Source organism: Oryzias latipes, chromosome 9, assembly GCF_053564925.1.
Source record: "Oryzias latipes strain Hd-rR chromosome 9, Olatipes_Hd-rR_3.1".
In the NCBI taxonomy this organism is placed as follows: domain Eukaryota; kingdom Metazoa; phylum Chordata; class Actinopteri; order Beloniformes; family Adrianichthyidae; genus Oryzias; species Oryzias latipes.
Window position 1 is genome coordinate 2432247 of NC_136245.1, and position 13428 is coordinate 2445674.

The 13428-nt window shown below is 49.8% G+C and overlaps 1 protein-coding gene across 2 annotated transcripts in view; it reads right to left on the minus strand.

The window, feature by feature from the left end:
* Positions 1-12839, minus strand: part of LOC101156746 (disintegrin and metalloproteinase domain-containing protein 9) — a 28887-nt gene extending 16048 nt beyond the window's left edge. For both annotated transcript variants that reach the window (XM_078952437.1, XM_011479708.4), the window contains exons 1-4: positions 12402-12839; positions 7557-7657; positions 3767-3825; positions 1573-1651 (exon numbers count right to left, since the gene is read on the minus strand). In XM_078952437.1, the coding sequence (XP_078808563.1) occupies positions 1573-1651; positions 3767-3825; positions 7557-7657; positions 12402-12477 (315 nt within the window). In that variant the 5' untranslated portion in view covers positions 12478-12839. The remainder of the gene's footprint in view (positions 1-1572; positions 1652-3766; positions 3826-7556; positions 7658-12401) is intronic.
* Between the last annotated feature and the right edge of the window lie 589 nt (positions 12840-13428).

A 13428-nucleotide genomic window follows, 5' to 3' on the forward strand; every position in this document is an offset into this window, starting at 1 on the left:
ATAAGAGACCTGTTCTTTGGGTGGAGTCCTGAACGGTTGGAGCTCAAGGCTCCCGTTTGTTTCAGCTGCTTTCAGGCTCTTTTCAGGAAGCTTAGCTTCTTATTTTCTGAGTTTATAGTCCATTAAAAGTCTGTGTGTTCGTTGGAAACAGAAAGGAAAAAGCTATAGTTGATATGTTTTAACATCCATTACAGATTCTGAAGGCACAGACCCGATGGGCAGTTATCCACACGCCCCCCCCCCTGCCTGGTTTGCATTGTGACAACAGTGCTTAATAATTCATCATCCACAGAACGGGATTCCTCATTTCTAATTCACACATGCGTGTGTGTTTACACCTGCTCCGCTCTCTACAGAGACCTGGTTTCTGCCGTCAAACCAGCTTTCTCTGGGGGAGAACCCAGACTAACAAACCAGGTTACAAAGGGTAACACAGAGTTCACAGTGTGTGCGGGCGGCCGTGGTGCAGCGGTAGGGCGGTCGACCCCTGATCGGGACATTGCAGGTTACACGAATCCCCTTTTGAACTCGTGTGATCACATTTGGTGAGTTGTTTGAGTTTGCAACCCGATTTCTGCAAGAAAGGTGCTGCCAGGACAGCAGGAGTAGTTCCTGTGGCTGCAGCGCTGCTGCTCAGCAGCTCCCAGCGAAGGACAGCTGTCGTTGAACAACAGGACGCACTTTCCAAACCACATGGAGCAGACATCTCACAGGAAATGAAACCAGGGACTGCACTAATTCATATCAACGTGGACATCTGTGAACTCAGCAGATTTGGACATTTTCCTGAGTGAATGTCTGTCTGGATCTCCCAAGGAGGAATGAGTTTGTGTCTTTTCGTCCTTCTTGCATACATTTGAGAGGTGTTGGTTTATCTCTGGATCCAACATGAATATGATGACGTCATCGATTTCAGAAAGTTAAAATCTAATCATGTGAGCGCTTTGCCACAAGCATTTATGAGTCCACCGTCTTCTGAAGATTTAAACGTTGATGGTTTACTTAAAAAAATACATTTATATACATTTTTTTGGCAAAAATGTTTCCGGCGCAATGCACTGTGGTCTATATTCGCCGATCTACTGAGCATCGATGCACACTGGCTTTTTGCAGAGACTTCTGGGAGATTTCTAGGGCTCTGGATTTTGGGATTATAGATTCGGACAGCACTAAAAAATGGCGAACACGCTATAGACTGAGTAGGGAAGGAATTCGGACCTAGCCTGAGTAAACACGTGTGCAGAGGAAACTCCCAGCATGCCTCACTCTCTGTATCAACAAACCAGGCAAGGCAGCAAACCGTGTTTACATTCTGCAGAACATGTGATGCTGACGTGTTAACTTTAGCCTGTTGACTGACCGTTTCCATCATGACCGGACAAACTGTTGGAGGAACTACACCTGCTTTAAGGGAAACGCCTCCTAAACTAGTCAACAGGCAGAAAAGAAGCATTTAGCTTAAAAACTGTTGTTTCAACCGGACCTGACCGGACTGGTTTCTGTGACTCTCGTCTGATCTGTGAGGATCTGCGTTCCATCCCTGAAATCCCATCATGCCGAGTGCGGTTCTACCTGGACGGCAGGTCTGGATGCGATGACCGATCCGTTCTCACTGTAGGTGAAGACGGTGAAGTCTGCAGGCATCAGCAGGCTGGAAACAAGAAACATGTTGCAGGTAAATCCAGGTGCTTCTTTTGGTGGGAATATGGCAAAAACAGGAAGTAGGAAGAAAAAGGATGTTAGCCAGTAACAGTTTTCCTACTTTAAACGCTGAGTTTGGCCTTCATTTGTCTTGTCATGAAAATCCATCAGAAGACCCAAAGAAAGAACTGCAAAGCAGCCGTAGGAACTACGAAGAGTCTCTATTTCAAAATGCTAGCAGAACTGTGCATCGTATCAAGACCAGAACCCCATAAAAAACTAAAAAACATGTCATGAAAAAAGGAAGATGTAGACAAACCATCAAACAAATCTGAGCTGCTGAAACCGCCAACCGCCCCAGAGACGGATGGAGGTGCAGAGACCTCATCCCAAACCAGATTCAGAACACATTTCCATTTGTCGAAACAAAAACCGTCTCCGATTATGTGGAGAAGCTTCAGAGCTGCCGAGGATCCGTGTCGTCTGTTATCTATCAGAGACCACGATGAGAACTTCCCCGGTTCAGGGATGTTGGTGTAAACAGCGTCTAACTGCAGATAGCAGAGGCTGCTCCGATAGCCACCATGAAACGCAGGAGAGTCTCCTCGTTTGGTTCAAACGTGAACTCGTGGCGTTTCTTTCCACTCACGTCTTTACAGTCTGAAGCTGAACTCCAGACTCTGGTGGGATCACATACAGCTGCTGAGACAAAAAGCTGCTTTCATGTCATCCACTCTTGACCCGCGGATCCGATTGGACGATCGGCAGAGGTTTGAAACAAAACGCCGCAATCAGAACGCCGCAATCAGAACGGCAGATAAAGGTTAAAGCACACAAAGTCCGGTTTCTGCACAGCTCTGTTCAAAGGAGGAGGGCGGTTTCAACTGTTATTAACCACATTTATCTGGACTCTAACTGACACTGACTGGTGTTGGGGGGGGGGGGGGGGGCAACTTTGGGTGATTGTCCTGTTTTCTGCTTCATTCATTTTTATATTTTATGGCCATTTTATTTGCTTTTATGTAAAGCGCTAAACAAATAAAGACAGTTTGAGTTAAACATGCAGATCAGCTCAGGCCTACAAACACATTTTCTATCACATAAATGTATTATATTTATGTTTAGTCTGTTTTCAGTGTTTTGATCCCTTAGTCAATCACTAAGTTCAGGTTCACTCAGACCACTTCTGCTGCGTTCACACGCGTCACATTCACGTCACCGCCTCCGTTTGGACAGGCGGCCAATCCCCTGCTGGGCCCTGGACGTGTGTGGGAGGAGCTACCGGCAAAGGTTTTTAGCCTCATGGTTACATGGCAGCAGAGACTGGATGGGTTTGTTCTGGATCGAGTCCTGAACCTTGCATTTGGTCTGCGTTCAGACTGCCGTCGAGGGGACTTGAATAAAAATCTCTTCACTCATTGGTCAGGAATTACGGGGGCGGAGCAAAGCAACTAGAGACAGACAGTGTAGAAGTCCTGCGCTTTTTATTTCTCTGACCGGTTTTAAACGTCTGGCTCCACGCTTTTTACCGCTGCTTTGGTCCGGTGGAGGCGTGCTGCAGGGCGGTAAACGGCATGAAGATGGCTAAGAAAGTTCGCTGATACGTGTTTGTGACACATAGACTGTGTAGAAAATGCAGTGAATCCAACCATTAAGATGACAGACTGTCAGTTTCTTTTTAGGTGGAAACACCAACAAAACGAGCAAGGGATCAAACTCCTCCGCTGTTTTTACTGATAAAAGTTCCTCGCTTGTTCCTTTCAAGACATCCATTATGTGTCTAAATAATTAATGGCATCTGCAGCACGTTTTTATTACACTGTATTTATCACACAATGGGAAATTCTTCTCCGTATTTGACCCCTCCCCTGGGGGAGCGGTGAGCTGCAGCTGAACCGTGCTCGGGAGGCAGTAGCGTTAGGGTCCTGCCCAAGGGCCCTCACTGGGTGATGTTAATTGCTCGCCATTGATATGGTAATTGTCCCATAATTGTTCATTCCCTGGTTTCCTGCGTGGTAGTCTTTCACCTTACTGAGCTACCCAGCCGGTTTGGGCTGGAGGTGGGGCTGCAGCCTCTGCTGGGCCGAGAGCAGCTTTACAGACGAAGGGACAGAAACGGACTTACTGGTTCCTCTCCAGGTGCACGACGCGATCCGTTCCATCCACGGCGATGACGTAAGACACCTGCAGACACACAAACACACAACGTTCAAGGAAAATTGGAAAAAACTGGGATCTCTGCAGAAGCTCCGAGGCCCCCAGATGATTGGAGCTGCAGGTGAAAGGAAAAGGTGAGTTTGTGGAGTTCAAGGTCTGAGCCAACAGATCAGAAGCTGCTGCTGCTGCTGCTGCTGCTGCTCGCCTGAACGTCGGACTCGCCTCACATTTTCCTGCAGTTCCCAGCAGGTGTGTGAGAAACGGGGATAAACACGCTGGCATCTGCGCTGTGTGTGTTAGAGGTGAGTGCGGACAGGAAGTCAGCGGCGGCCTTCAACGCCGTCCAGCAGCTGATCGTCTGTCCTCTAAGTCAGCAGGACTCTAAGCTCCGCCCACACTCTGCTTCAGCTCCGACGGTCCTACTCTTGTTTGTTTGTTTGGTGTTCTGGTGAGAACAGATCCGATGTAGGTTTGTAAAACTGATCTGTGTTCCTATGGAAGCAGAACTCCATCATGTGAACACGAATCACATCCCAATATAAACCAACCAAAGGATAAAAAAAAAATCACAGAAAGAGCAGAAACTCTGCTGATGAGGGACATGAACGGATCTCCAACAGAGCTTTCTTTCAGGCTGGCCCCCAAACCCATCAGATGAAGGAAGGAACAAAGCCCCCCCCCCACGCCGGCCCCAAGTGTCGTTTAGTCTCTGACAGCAGAGAAGACCCGTCGAACTCCAAACTTAAATCAACAGTGGAGGGAAAAGAAACTGCTGTGATCAGCCTATGGCTGATCTGAAAGGTCGACACCTTTTCACCAGCCCCCCCGTCCCTCCCTCCATTACCCTTTCACAAACAAGAGGTTGGGCTGTTACCCCGCCCCTGCTGGGGGCAGGTCTCTTCTGTCGGTTGAGCTTCTGCGTCTTCAGGGGAAACGGTTTGACTGTAGCTTCTGCTGTTCTTCACACACACATGTATGTCAGAGCTGACGGTACCGACGCCCCACCGGTTCTTTTTCAGCAGACTCCTGGCCGGGACCAACTCTGTCCGATGACACAAGCAGGTCTGTGGAAAAGTTTATGAGCATCTCCATAAACCCAAGAGTGACCCCGCCCCCCGGCGTTCCAAACAGGAAGTACCTGCTGGCTCCAAGAAGCCAAAATCCCGTAGACCTCTATGGAGAAAGCTGTTCCTCAGTCGTTCTACTGGTCAGAAGAGCCGTTCTGGATCTGATACCTTTTTAAACCTCTTCTTTGTTCTGTAGTGCAATTATTCCAGTCATGAACTGACCAATCAGATGCCTCAGTAAACGTATGGAGTCTCGCACCGAACGTTCAAAACATTTGATTGACAGATTCTCCTGAGTTTGCTTTCAATTGTAGGGGTGTGGCCTACCAACAAGCTCAATCCTTATTGGTAAGATTGGTTGCCGTAGAAACGCAGACTCGAACCAATCACCGCTTACCGACAACGTCTGGCAACACGGCGATCTCCGTACTGCCAAAAAAAAATGGCTGCTGAATTGACTTCATTTTCTATGGGTGGCGTCACACTCAGTCCAGTTCTCAGATACAGTCAATGCTTGCCCCCACCACTGCCAGGAAAACCTGGTTTCTCTGCTCAGCGAGTCCCACAACTCAACACCGTCTGGTCGTTCATTCTTCATTTGTCTCTTTGACCATTTCTGGAAGCTCTACATCTACTTCAAGCCCTCAACAAGTCACCCCGTTGCTCACATCACACTTCCACGGCGCCTCCGTCCCAGCAGGGCTCACGTGTCACCGCCGTGGGAGGAGCATCCCGGCGAGAGGCCTCCCGTCGGCTCCTGCCTGAGCAGGCCGTCGTGGCGGCGGAGGGGACAGGAATGCGGCGTGGTGCAGTCACAGAGGCATGAGCACGCCGGGCGGGTTCCAGCATGTGTGCAGGTTTGCTCTACGGCTGAGGAAAACACACGTCTCCATGGCAACGGTAGCTGCTTACAGAGAAAAGATTGTTGAAGCTGCTTTGGTGGTCAAGGGGTAAACCAATAGGATGCCTTTTTCTAGGAAAATGCTGCAACTCCAGTTTGGTCTGAATGATCAGGGAGGAAGTCTGGATCCTTGGCTTGTCTGGAGCGTCAGCAGGAAGAACGTCGGGTTTAGTCAGAAAGAAAGATGTCCGCGTTAACTTGAACTCATCATCTTCATCGGCTGTTTTCTCTCAATAGTCTTCTAGCATTTCTCTCATGATGGAGGACATTTATAAAAGAATCTCACATTAAAACTGTGAGTATTTCTTTGTTCAGATGTTGGTGAATCAGGAAGAACTGAAAAAAAGCCATAGAAAAAAAGCTAGTAGCAATAATGTAGGAGCTACAATGGGGGGCAACTAGCCCCCTGCTCCTCCCTATTCTGATGCAGACAAACAGATCCAGGAGCGTCTTTGTTTTCCTGGTCTGAGCTGGAATCTGGACCAAAACCGTACGGACGGATGGGTCTGATATTGAACGCCATTTTTGTTTTGCAGCACTGATGTTTGGTTGGGGGTGTGAGGGGGTGTAAGCTAGCGCGAGAGCACGAGTGCAGGATGACTTCATGCAAACCGCCCAAAGCCCCTGCCGCCCTGCAGAAACCATGTCGTAGAAAACGACACAGGTTTTTGGATCTTTGGCTAAAATCAGCATCATCATAATCAAAACCACTGGGAACGATTTGACAGACGATCAGAAGACAGAAGATGATCCCGACTTTAAGACTGATGTTCACTAATGCTGATCAGCAGAATGAGAAGAAAAATCGGTCAATTTTTGTTTCATGTTTGCCACCACTTCCTGTGTTCTTCTTCTGTGGTGCCTGGCACCACTTCCTGTTAGCTGTGTGTCAGCAACAACAGCAATGGGATTTCTGTTCCAAGAGGACGACCTGCAGAAGTGGTTAAAGTCTTCACTTCCTTGTTCTGATTCTGCTCCTAAAGTCTCTCTGTTCCATCAAAAATACCAGCTAAAGCTCGTCTTTAGCGGTGGAGCTTTCCACAGAATCCGGTGTCAGACCGTGGAACAAGTGAACAAAACAATGAAGCTCAGAGAAGGGAGTCTGTCTGACATCACTGCATCTCCCATGATGCATTGGGTTAAAGTGACAGCGTCTCAGCGCACAATGAGTCTTCCTTTAACGTACTGAAACAACAACGAACACACATCAAACAGTTTCTAAATCTTCTAACTTAACTTTTATTACAACTTTTAGAAAAAACAGCTGCAGCTTCCAGCTTTTCTACCACAATTATCTCAAAAATGCATGTGAGATCATGGAGGAGCTGTAGATCAATACAGACTATAGTTTCTCCTTTTTAAATTATTTTTTTCTATGTAGGTGTGCCGCGGGATTTTTATCAAGGTTAAAGTGTGCCGTGGCTCAGAAAAGGTTGACAAACACTGTCTGACACCATAGACCTGAACTGTGGGACTGTAGGCCAGGAGTAAACCTGCACTGATTTCCCATCATCCCTTTGTTTACTCTCTCCTGCTAGCTTAGAGCCCCTCACAACCTAAGAATACAGATGAAAATAAATTATCGGAGGATCCAGATTCCAGCCCAGACGAGGAAAACAAAGACGTTGGATGCATCAGAAAGGGGCGGAGCTTTAAAGACACGGTTCAGTAGCTGAACACCTCCATCTTCAGATCCACAGCTTGTTTTTCAGTCCCCCAATAACAGCAGCTTTCCTCTACAGCTCAGGGTCCCGGCTGATCTAGAGATGAAAACCACAGAGCTCTCTTACCTGCTCAGGTGGCCTTCCGTCCACGTCCCTCCTCAGCCTGCCTCCTATTGGTCGAGGGACAGTCAGCTGGTAGGATGACAGGTCCTCAGTCTGCTCAAAGTCTGCAAGAAGAATCAAACGGTCTCAAACCAAACAACAAACTGGATTCCTGAGCAGGTTCTACGAGAACCAAGTCATCTTTTTCACCAGCAGAACCTTCAGAAAAGATCCCAAGCTAAAGCGTTCATGGAAAAGTTCCAACACGGAAGCTCGGTTTCCTGCAGTCACCACCAGGAGAAGCTCCAGATCTGCTGTGGAGCCTCAGCTGTCAGTGTCTGAAAAGCAGCCATTCATGGGAGAACAGTGGGAAGGTTCCTGCGTTCCTCTGACCCTGAATCATTCATGAGTCAGCAGACGTCAGGCTGACAGCAGCCGAGGGCAGAACCTCTGCTGCTTCCTTCCTTTTCCTGATTGCTCAGCAGCTCCGGCGTTCCACCAGCAACCAGGGCGGAGTCGCTTTGAGGTCAGCACGCGAGCGTCCACCGCGAGCCAGCTTCTGCGGCAGCAGCCAGAGAAGAGTGTTTGTGCAGCACCAACAGCTGCTGCTGAATACCGGTGTAGGTACCATAACCATCCGGCCTGCAATAACCGTTCAGGGTCCTTTCAAGTGAGGATGACGTCACACTACGGTGGCCCCACTTGGAAAAACTACGTAGCGTGGAGATCTGCTCGGGCTTTACACATTTCCACCCACCCACCCATCCATTCATCCAACCATCCACCCACCCATCCATCTACCCATCCACCTATTAATTCATCCATTCATCCAACCATCCACCCATCCACCAATCCATCCGTCCATCCACCCACCCACCCATCCATCCATCCACAAACCCATCCATCCATCCATCCATCCACCCATCCAGCCATCCATCTACCCATCCACCTATTAATTCATCCATCCATCCATCCACAAACCAGTAGAGTTGGGTAGGGTAGGGTAGAAGATGTTCATGATAGAGTGAGGTGGAAAAGGATGATTCGCTGTGGCGACCCCTGATGGGAAAAGCCGAAAGAGAAAGAAGAAGATCCATCCACAAACCCATCCATCCATCCATCCATCCATCCACCCGTCCATCTACCCACCCACCCGTCCATCTACCCACCCACCCATCCATCTACCCACCCACCCACCCATCCATCCATCCATCCATCCATCAACCCACCCACCCACCCACCCATTAATTCATCCATTTATCCAACCATCCACCCATCCATTAATTCATCCATCCATCCATCAGCAGATTGAGCTTTGCCTAAACGACTAATGTCTCGGTGAAACACTGGAGTCCTGGCTCACAGAAACACAAACATATGAGCCCGTTCACCTCCATCTGGTCACAGCAGAAAACATGGTCACCAGCCCAGAGAGCGTGGGTGTCATGATCCGTTACCACGGTGACAACAATGACCTCTGCGTCCTGCTGAAACGCCATCAGAAGAAATTTCCTCAGTGATGTTCCTAAGATCTTTAGTTTTTGTTGAAAAGTTCCACAATGTGTTACAAACAACAAATGTCCTCACAATACAAACGTGGAAAAAACTAGCAGCACAGCCCTGGAGGTGCAGAACTGACTGTACAAACCATGAATTCATGGAAGAGACCGACTCTTCGGTTTGAGTGACAGACCAACATCTCTTAGGGCTGGGCAGCTGATGACTTTGCCCGCGATTCTGAAGGTTCATTACAGCCATTCACTGATCTGACCATAAAAAGCTCCTCAGAACCTAAAGCAGGAAGTGAGTCCCGGCTCAGCGTGGGTCCACGCGACCCAACCCCGAAGCATCGGTGGCTGCTGCCTTTCAGGGGATTTATGTCAGGACAGACCTGCATCTGCCTTTGAGCCATGGACCCGCTGCTGGCTAACCCTCACCCTCACCCTCACCCTCACCCTCACCCCCACCTTCACCCTCACCTGTGCAACAGTGACAGACATCACTGACCTGACACATCTGTGCAGAAACCTAAACTCAACACAGACGATTCCAGCTGTTCTGAACAGGAGCATGATGTTCATGGCAGTGAGTCACCATTCAGGGAAACCGATCCAACTGTGTGTGTGTGTGTGCAGGTCTGTGTGGGTGTGTGTGTAGGTGTGTGTGTGTGTATGAGTGGACTTTAAATCATAAAAAGTGGAAAGTTTGAATCAAGCTGGCATTAAGACCACTGTGTGTCAGACAGAAACACAAAAAAATGAATTTGTGTGAATCTGTTAACAAGAACAGACACAAAGACTTAAACACACATACACAAACACACACACAGCCATTCTCACACAGGGTTCACTTCCTGGCAGCGACGCTGCTGAAGGAACAGACTCAGAGCCAGCAAAGGAATAAGGCTAAGCTGCTTAACGCACAACCTGCAGGAGTAACACAATATGTGACACCAAAAACACTCACTGCTTAAAAACACACAACCTCAAGAGAACACACAACATCTACACATCAACAGGTTAAACAAAAGTTAAAGGCAATAAACACAACACCTTTGTTTTCTAAAAACTACAAAGCATCACAACTGTTAAAGCACAGCAGTAGTAGCTTCATGGTTTGGATCTGTGTTGGTGTAAACTGTACACATTACAACAGACCTGATCGACCACGACCCACCCGATCCACCACGACCCACCTGATCCACCAAGACCCACCCGATCCAACATGACGCACCTGATCCACCACGACCCCCCCACAAGCCACCACAACCCACCATGATCCACCTGATCCACCACAACCCACTAGATCCACCACAACCCACTAGAACCACCATAACCAACAATGATCCACCACGACCCACCACTAACCACCAGGAAACACCAGATCCACCACGACCCACCCGATCCACCACGACCCACCTGATCCACCAAGACCCACCCGATCCAACATGACGCACCTGATCCACCACAACCCACCTGATCCACCACGACCCCCCCACAAGCCACCACAACCCACCATGATCCACCTGATCCACCACAACCCACTAGATCCACCACAACCCACCACAACCCACTAGAACCACCATAACCAACAATGATCCACCACGACCCACCACTAACCACCACGACCCACCTGATCCACCAAGACCCACCACAAACCACCTGATCCAACACAAACGACCCGTTCCAACACAACCCACCTGATCCACCCGATCCACCACGACCCACCCGATCCACCACGACCCACCCGATCCAACATGACGCACCTGATCCACCACGACCCCCCCACAAGCCACCACAACCCACCATGATCCACCTGATCCACCACAACCCACTAGAACCACCATAACCAACAATGATCCACCACGACCCACCACTAACCACCAGGAAACACCAGATCCACCACGACCCACCCGTTCCACCACGACCCACCTGATCCACCAAGACCCACCCGATCCAACATGACGCACCTGATCCACCACGACCCACCTGATCCACCACGACCCCCCCACAAGCCACCACAACCCACCATGATCCACCTGATCCACCACAACCCACTAGATCCACCACAACCCACCACAACCCACTAGAACCACCATAACCAACAATGATCCACCACGATCCACCACTAACCACCACGACCCACCTGATCCACCACAACCCACAACAACCCACCCGATCCACCAAGACCCACCACAAACCACCTGATCCAACACAAACGACCCGTTCCAACACAACCCACCTGATCCACCAAGACCCACCCGATCCAACATGACGCACCTGATCCACCACGACCCACCTGATCCACCACGACCCCCCCACAAGCCACCACAACCCACCATGATCCACCTGATCCACCACAACCCACTAGATCCACCACAACCCACCACAACCCACTAGAACCACCATAACCAACAATGATCCACCACGATCCACCACTAACCACCACGACCCACCTGATCCACCACAACCCACAACAACCCACCCGATCCACCAAGACCCACCACAAACCACCTGATCCAACACAAACGACCCGTTCCAACACAACCCACCTGATCCACCACGACCCACCCGATCCACCACGACCCACAACAACCCACCCGATCCACCAAGACCCACCACAAACCACCTGATCCAACACAAACGACCAGATCCACCACAACCCACCCGACCCACCACAAACTACCCTATCCACCAGATCCAACAAGACCCAACCGATCCACAATAAACCACTCGATCCACCACGACCCAACTGAACCACCACGATCAACCTGATCCACCATGACCCACCGATTCAACATGACCCACCCGTTCCAACACAACCCACCTGATCCACCCGATCCACCACGACCCACCCGATCCACCAAGACCCACCACAAACCACATGATCCAACACGAACCACCAGATCAGCCACGACCCGCCTGAGCCACCACGACCCACCCGATCCAACACAACCCACCTGATGATCCACCTGATCCCCCAAGACCCAACCAGGACCCAACACAAACCACCTGATCCACCACGACCCACCTGATCCACCACGACCCCCCCACAAGCCACCACAACCCACTAGATCCACCTGATCCACCACAACCCACTAGATCCACCACAACCAACAATGATCCACCACGACCCACCACTAACCACCAGGAAACACCGGATCCACCACGACCCACCTGATCCACCACAACCCACAACAACCCACCCGATCCACCAAGACCCACCACAACCCACCCGACCCACCACAAACTACCAGATCCACCACGACCCACCCGATCCACCAAGACCCAACCAGGACCCAACACAAACCACCTGATCCACCACGACCCACCGGATCTACCACCAGCCCTAACCCCCCAATCCCCTCACCTCTGCAGTCGGAGTTTCCGCTCAGCAGCAGCAGCAGGGAGAAGACCTCCAACAGCTTCACACCTCCAGACATCATGACTTTCTTCCTCTTTGTCTTAATAAAGGTCACCTCCTCCTCCTCCTCCTCTGTCAGCAGTTGTGTGGTTGGGCTCCTCTGGTCTTCTTCACTCTGAACTTCCAGCAGCGGCTTTTTTCCTCGGTCGAGCCATTCCAGCTCCTCCCCGCGAAAGGTTAACCAAGGTTCGGAACCGGAACGTTCCAGGTCCGACGGTCAAACTTTCAGACCCAATTTCCGGTTCCGTAAGCGAGAACGGGTCCAGGAGGCGCGGGTCAAAGAGGAGGCTCCTTCCCGTCCGTCAGTAAATATTTCTCCCCTTGACTCAGAAGGCGATGAGTTTGAGGTCCTCTGCACTTCCGGTGCAGCCTTTCAAAATAAAAGCACGTTTGGGACAGAAACCTAAAGGAGGGAAACACATGCAAACGGAAAACGCGGAAGATCATGGCATTTATCCACGAAAAAAATGTACGAACGGTAAATTATTCAACATTATATTTTAATAAACAGGTTCTCTGAAACTGTATGACATTTTTTGACATTACAAAAACGTTTCATCCGTCTCTGTCCGTTGTCGTCTTTGCTTCTGCTTTAAAACAAGGTTTTGTCAAAGCGGCTTCCGGTGTTTTACTTACATTCCAGTCCGATAGTTTTCCACACAGACAGTCCCCTTCCTTGACGACAAAGTCAGGCTTTAATTTTGACATCACAGTAGTTTAACAGGAAGTCATTTAGGATCATGTGACACAGCAGCCCCTTTCTAAACCCCGTCCCCCTAAAAAATTCTGTTTGCCGCGGATCACAGCACAAAATCAATGCGTTCTTGCGCTCCCCGCCCCTTCCAGACTCACAGCGGCAGTCCCTGAATCTCGATTCAAACGTACCCTCTTCAGAGGCAGCTCAGGCACAGCGAGCGCTGACTGGCTCACATTTATCTTTGTGAGTGACCGTTCATCACGTAAAAACAACTCC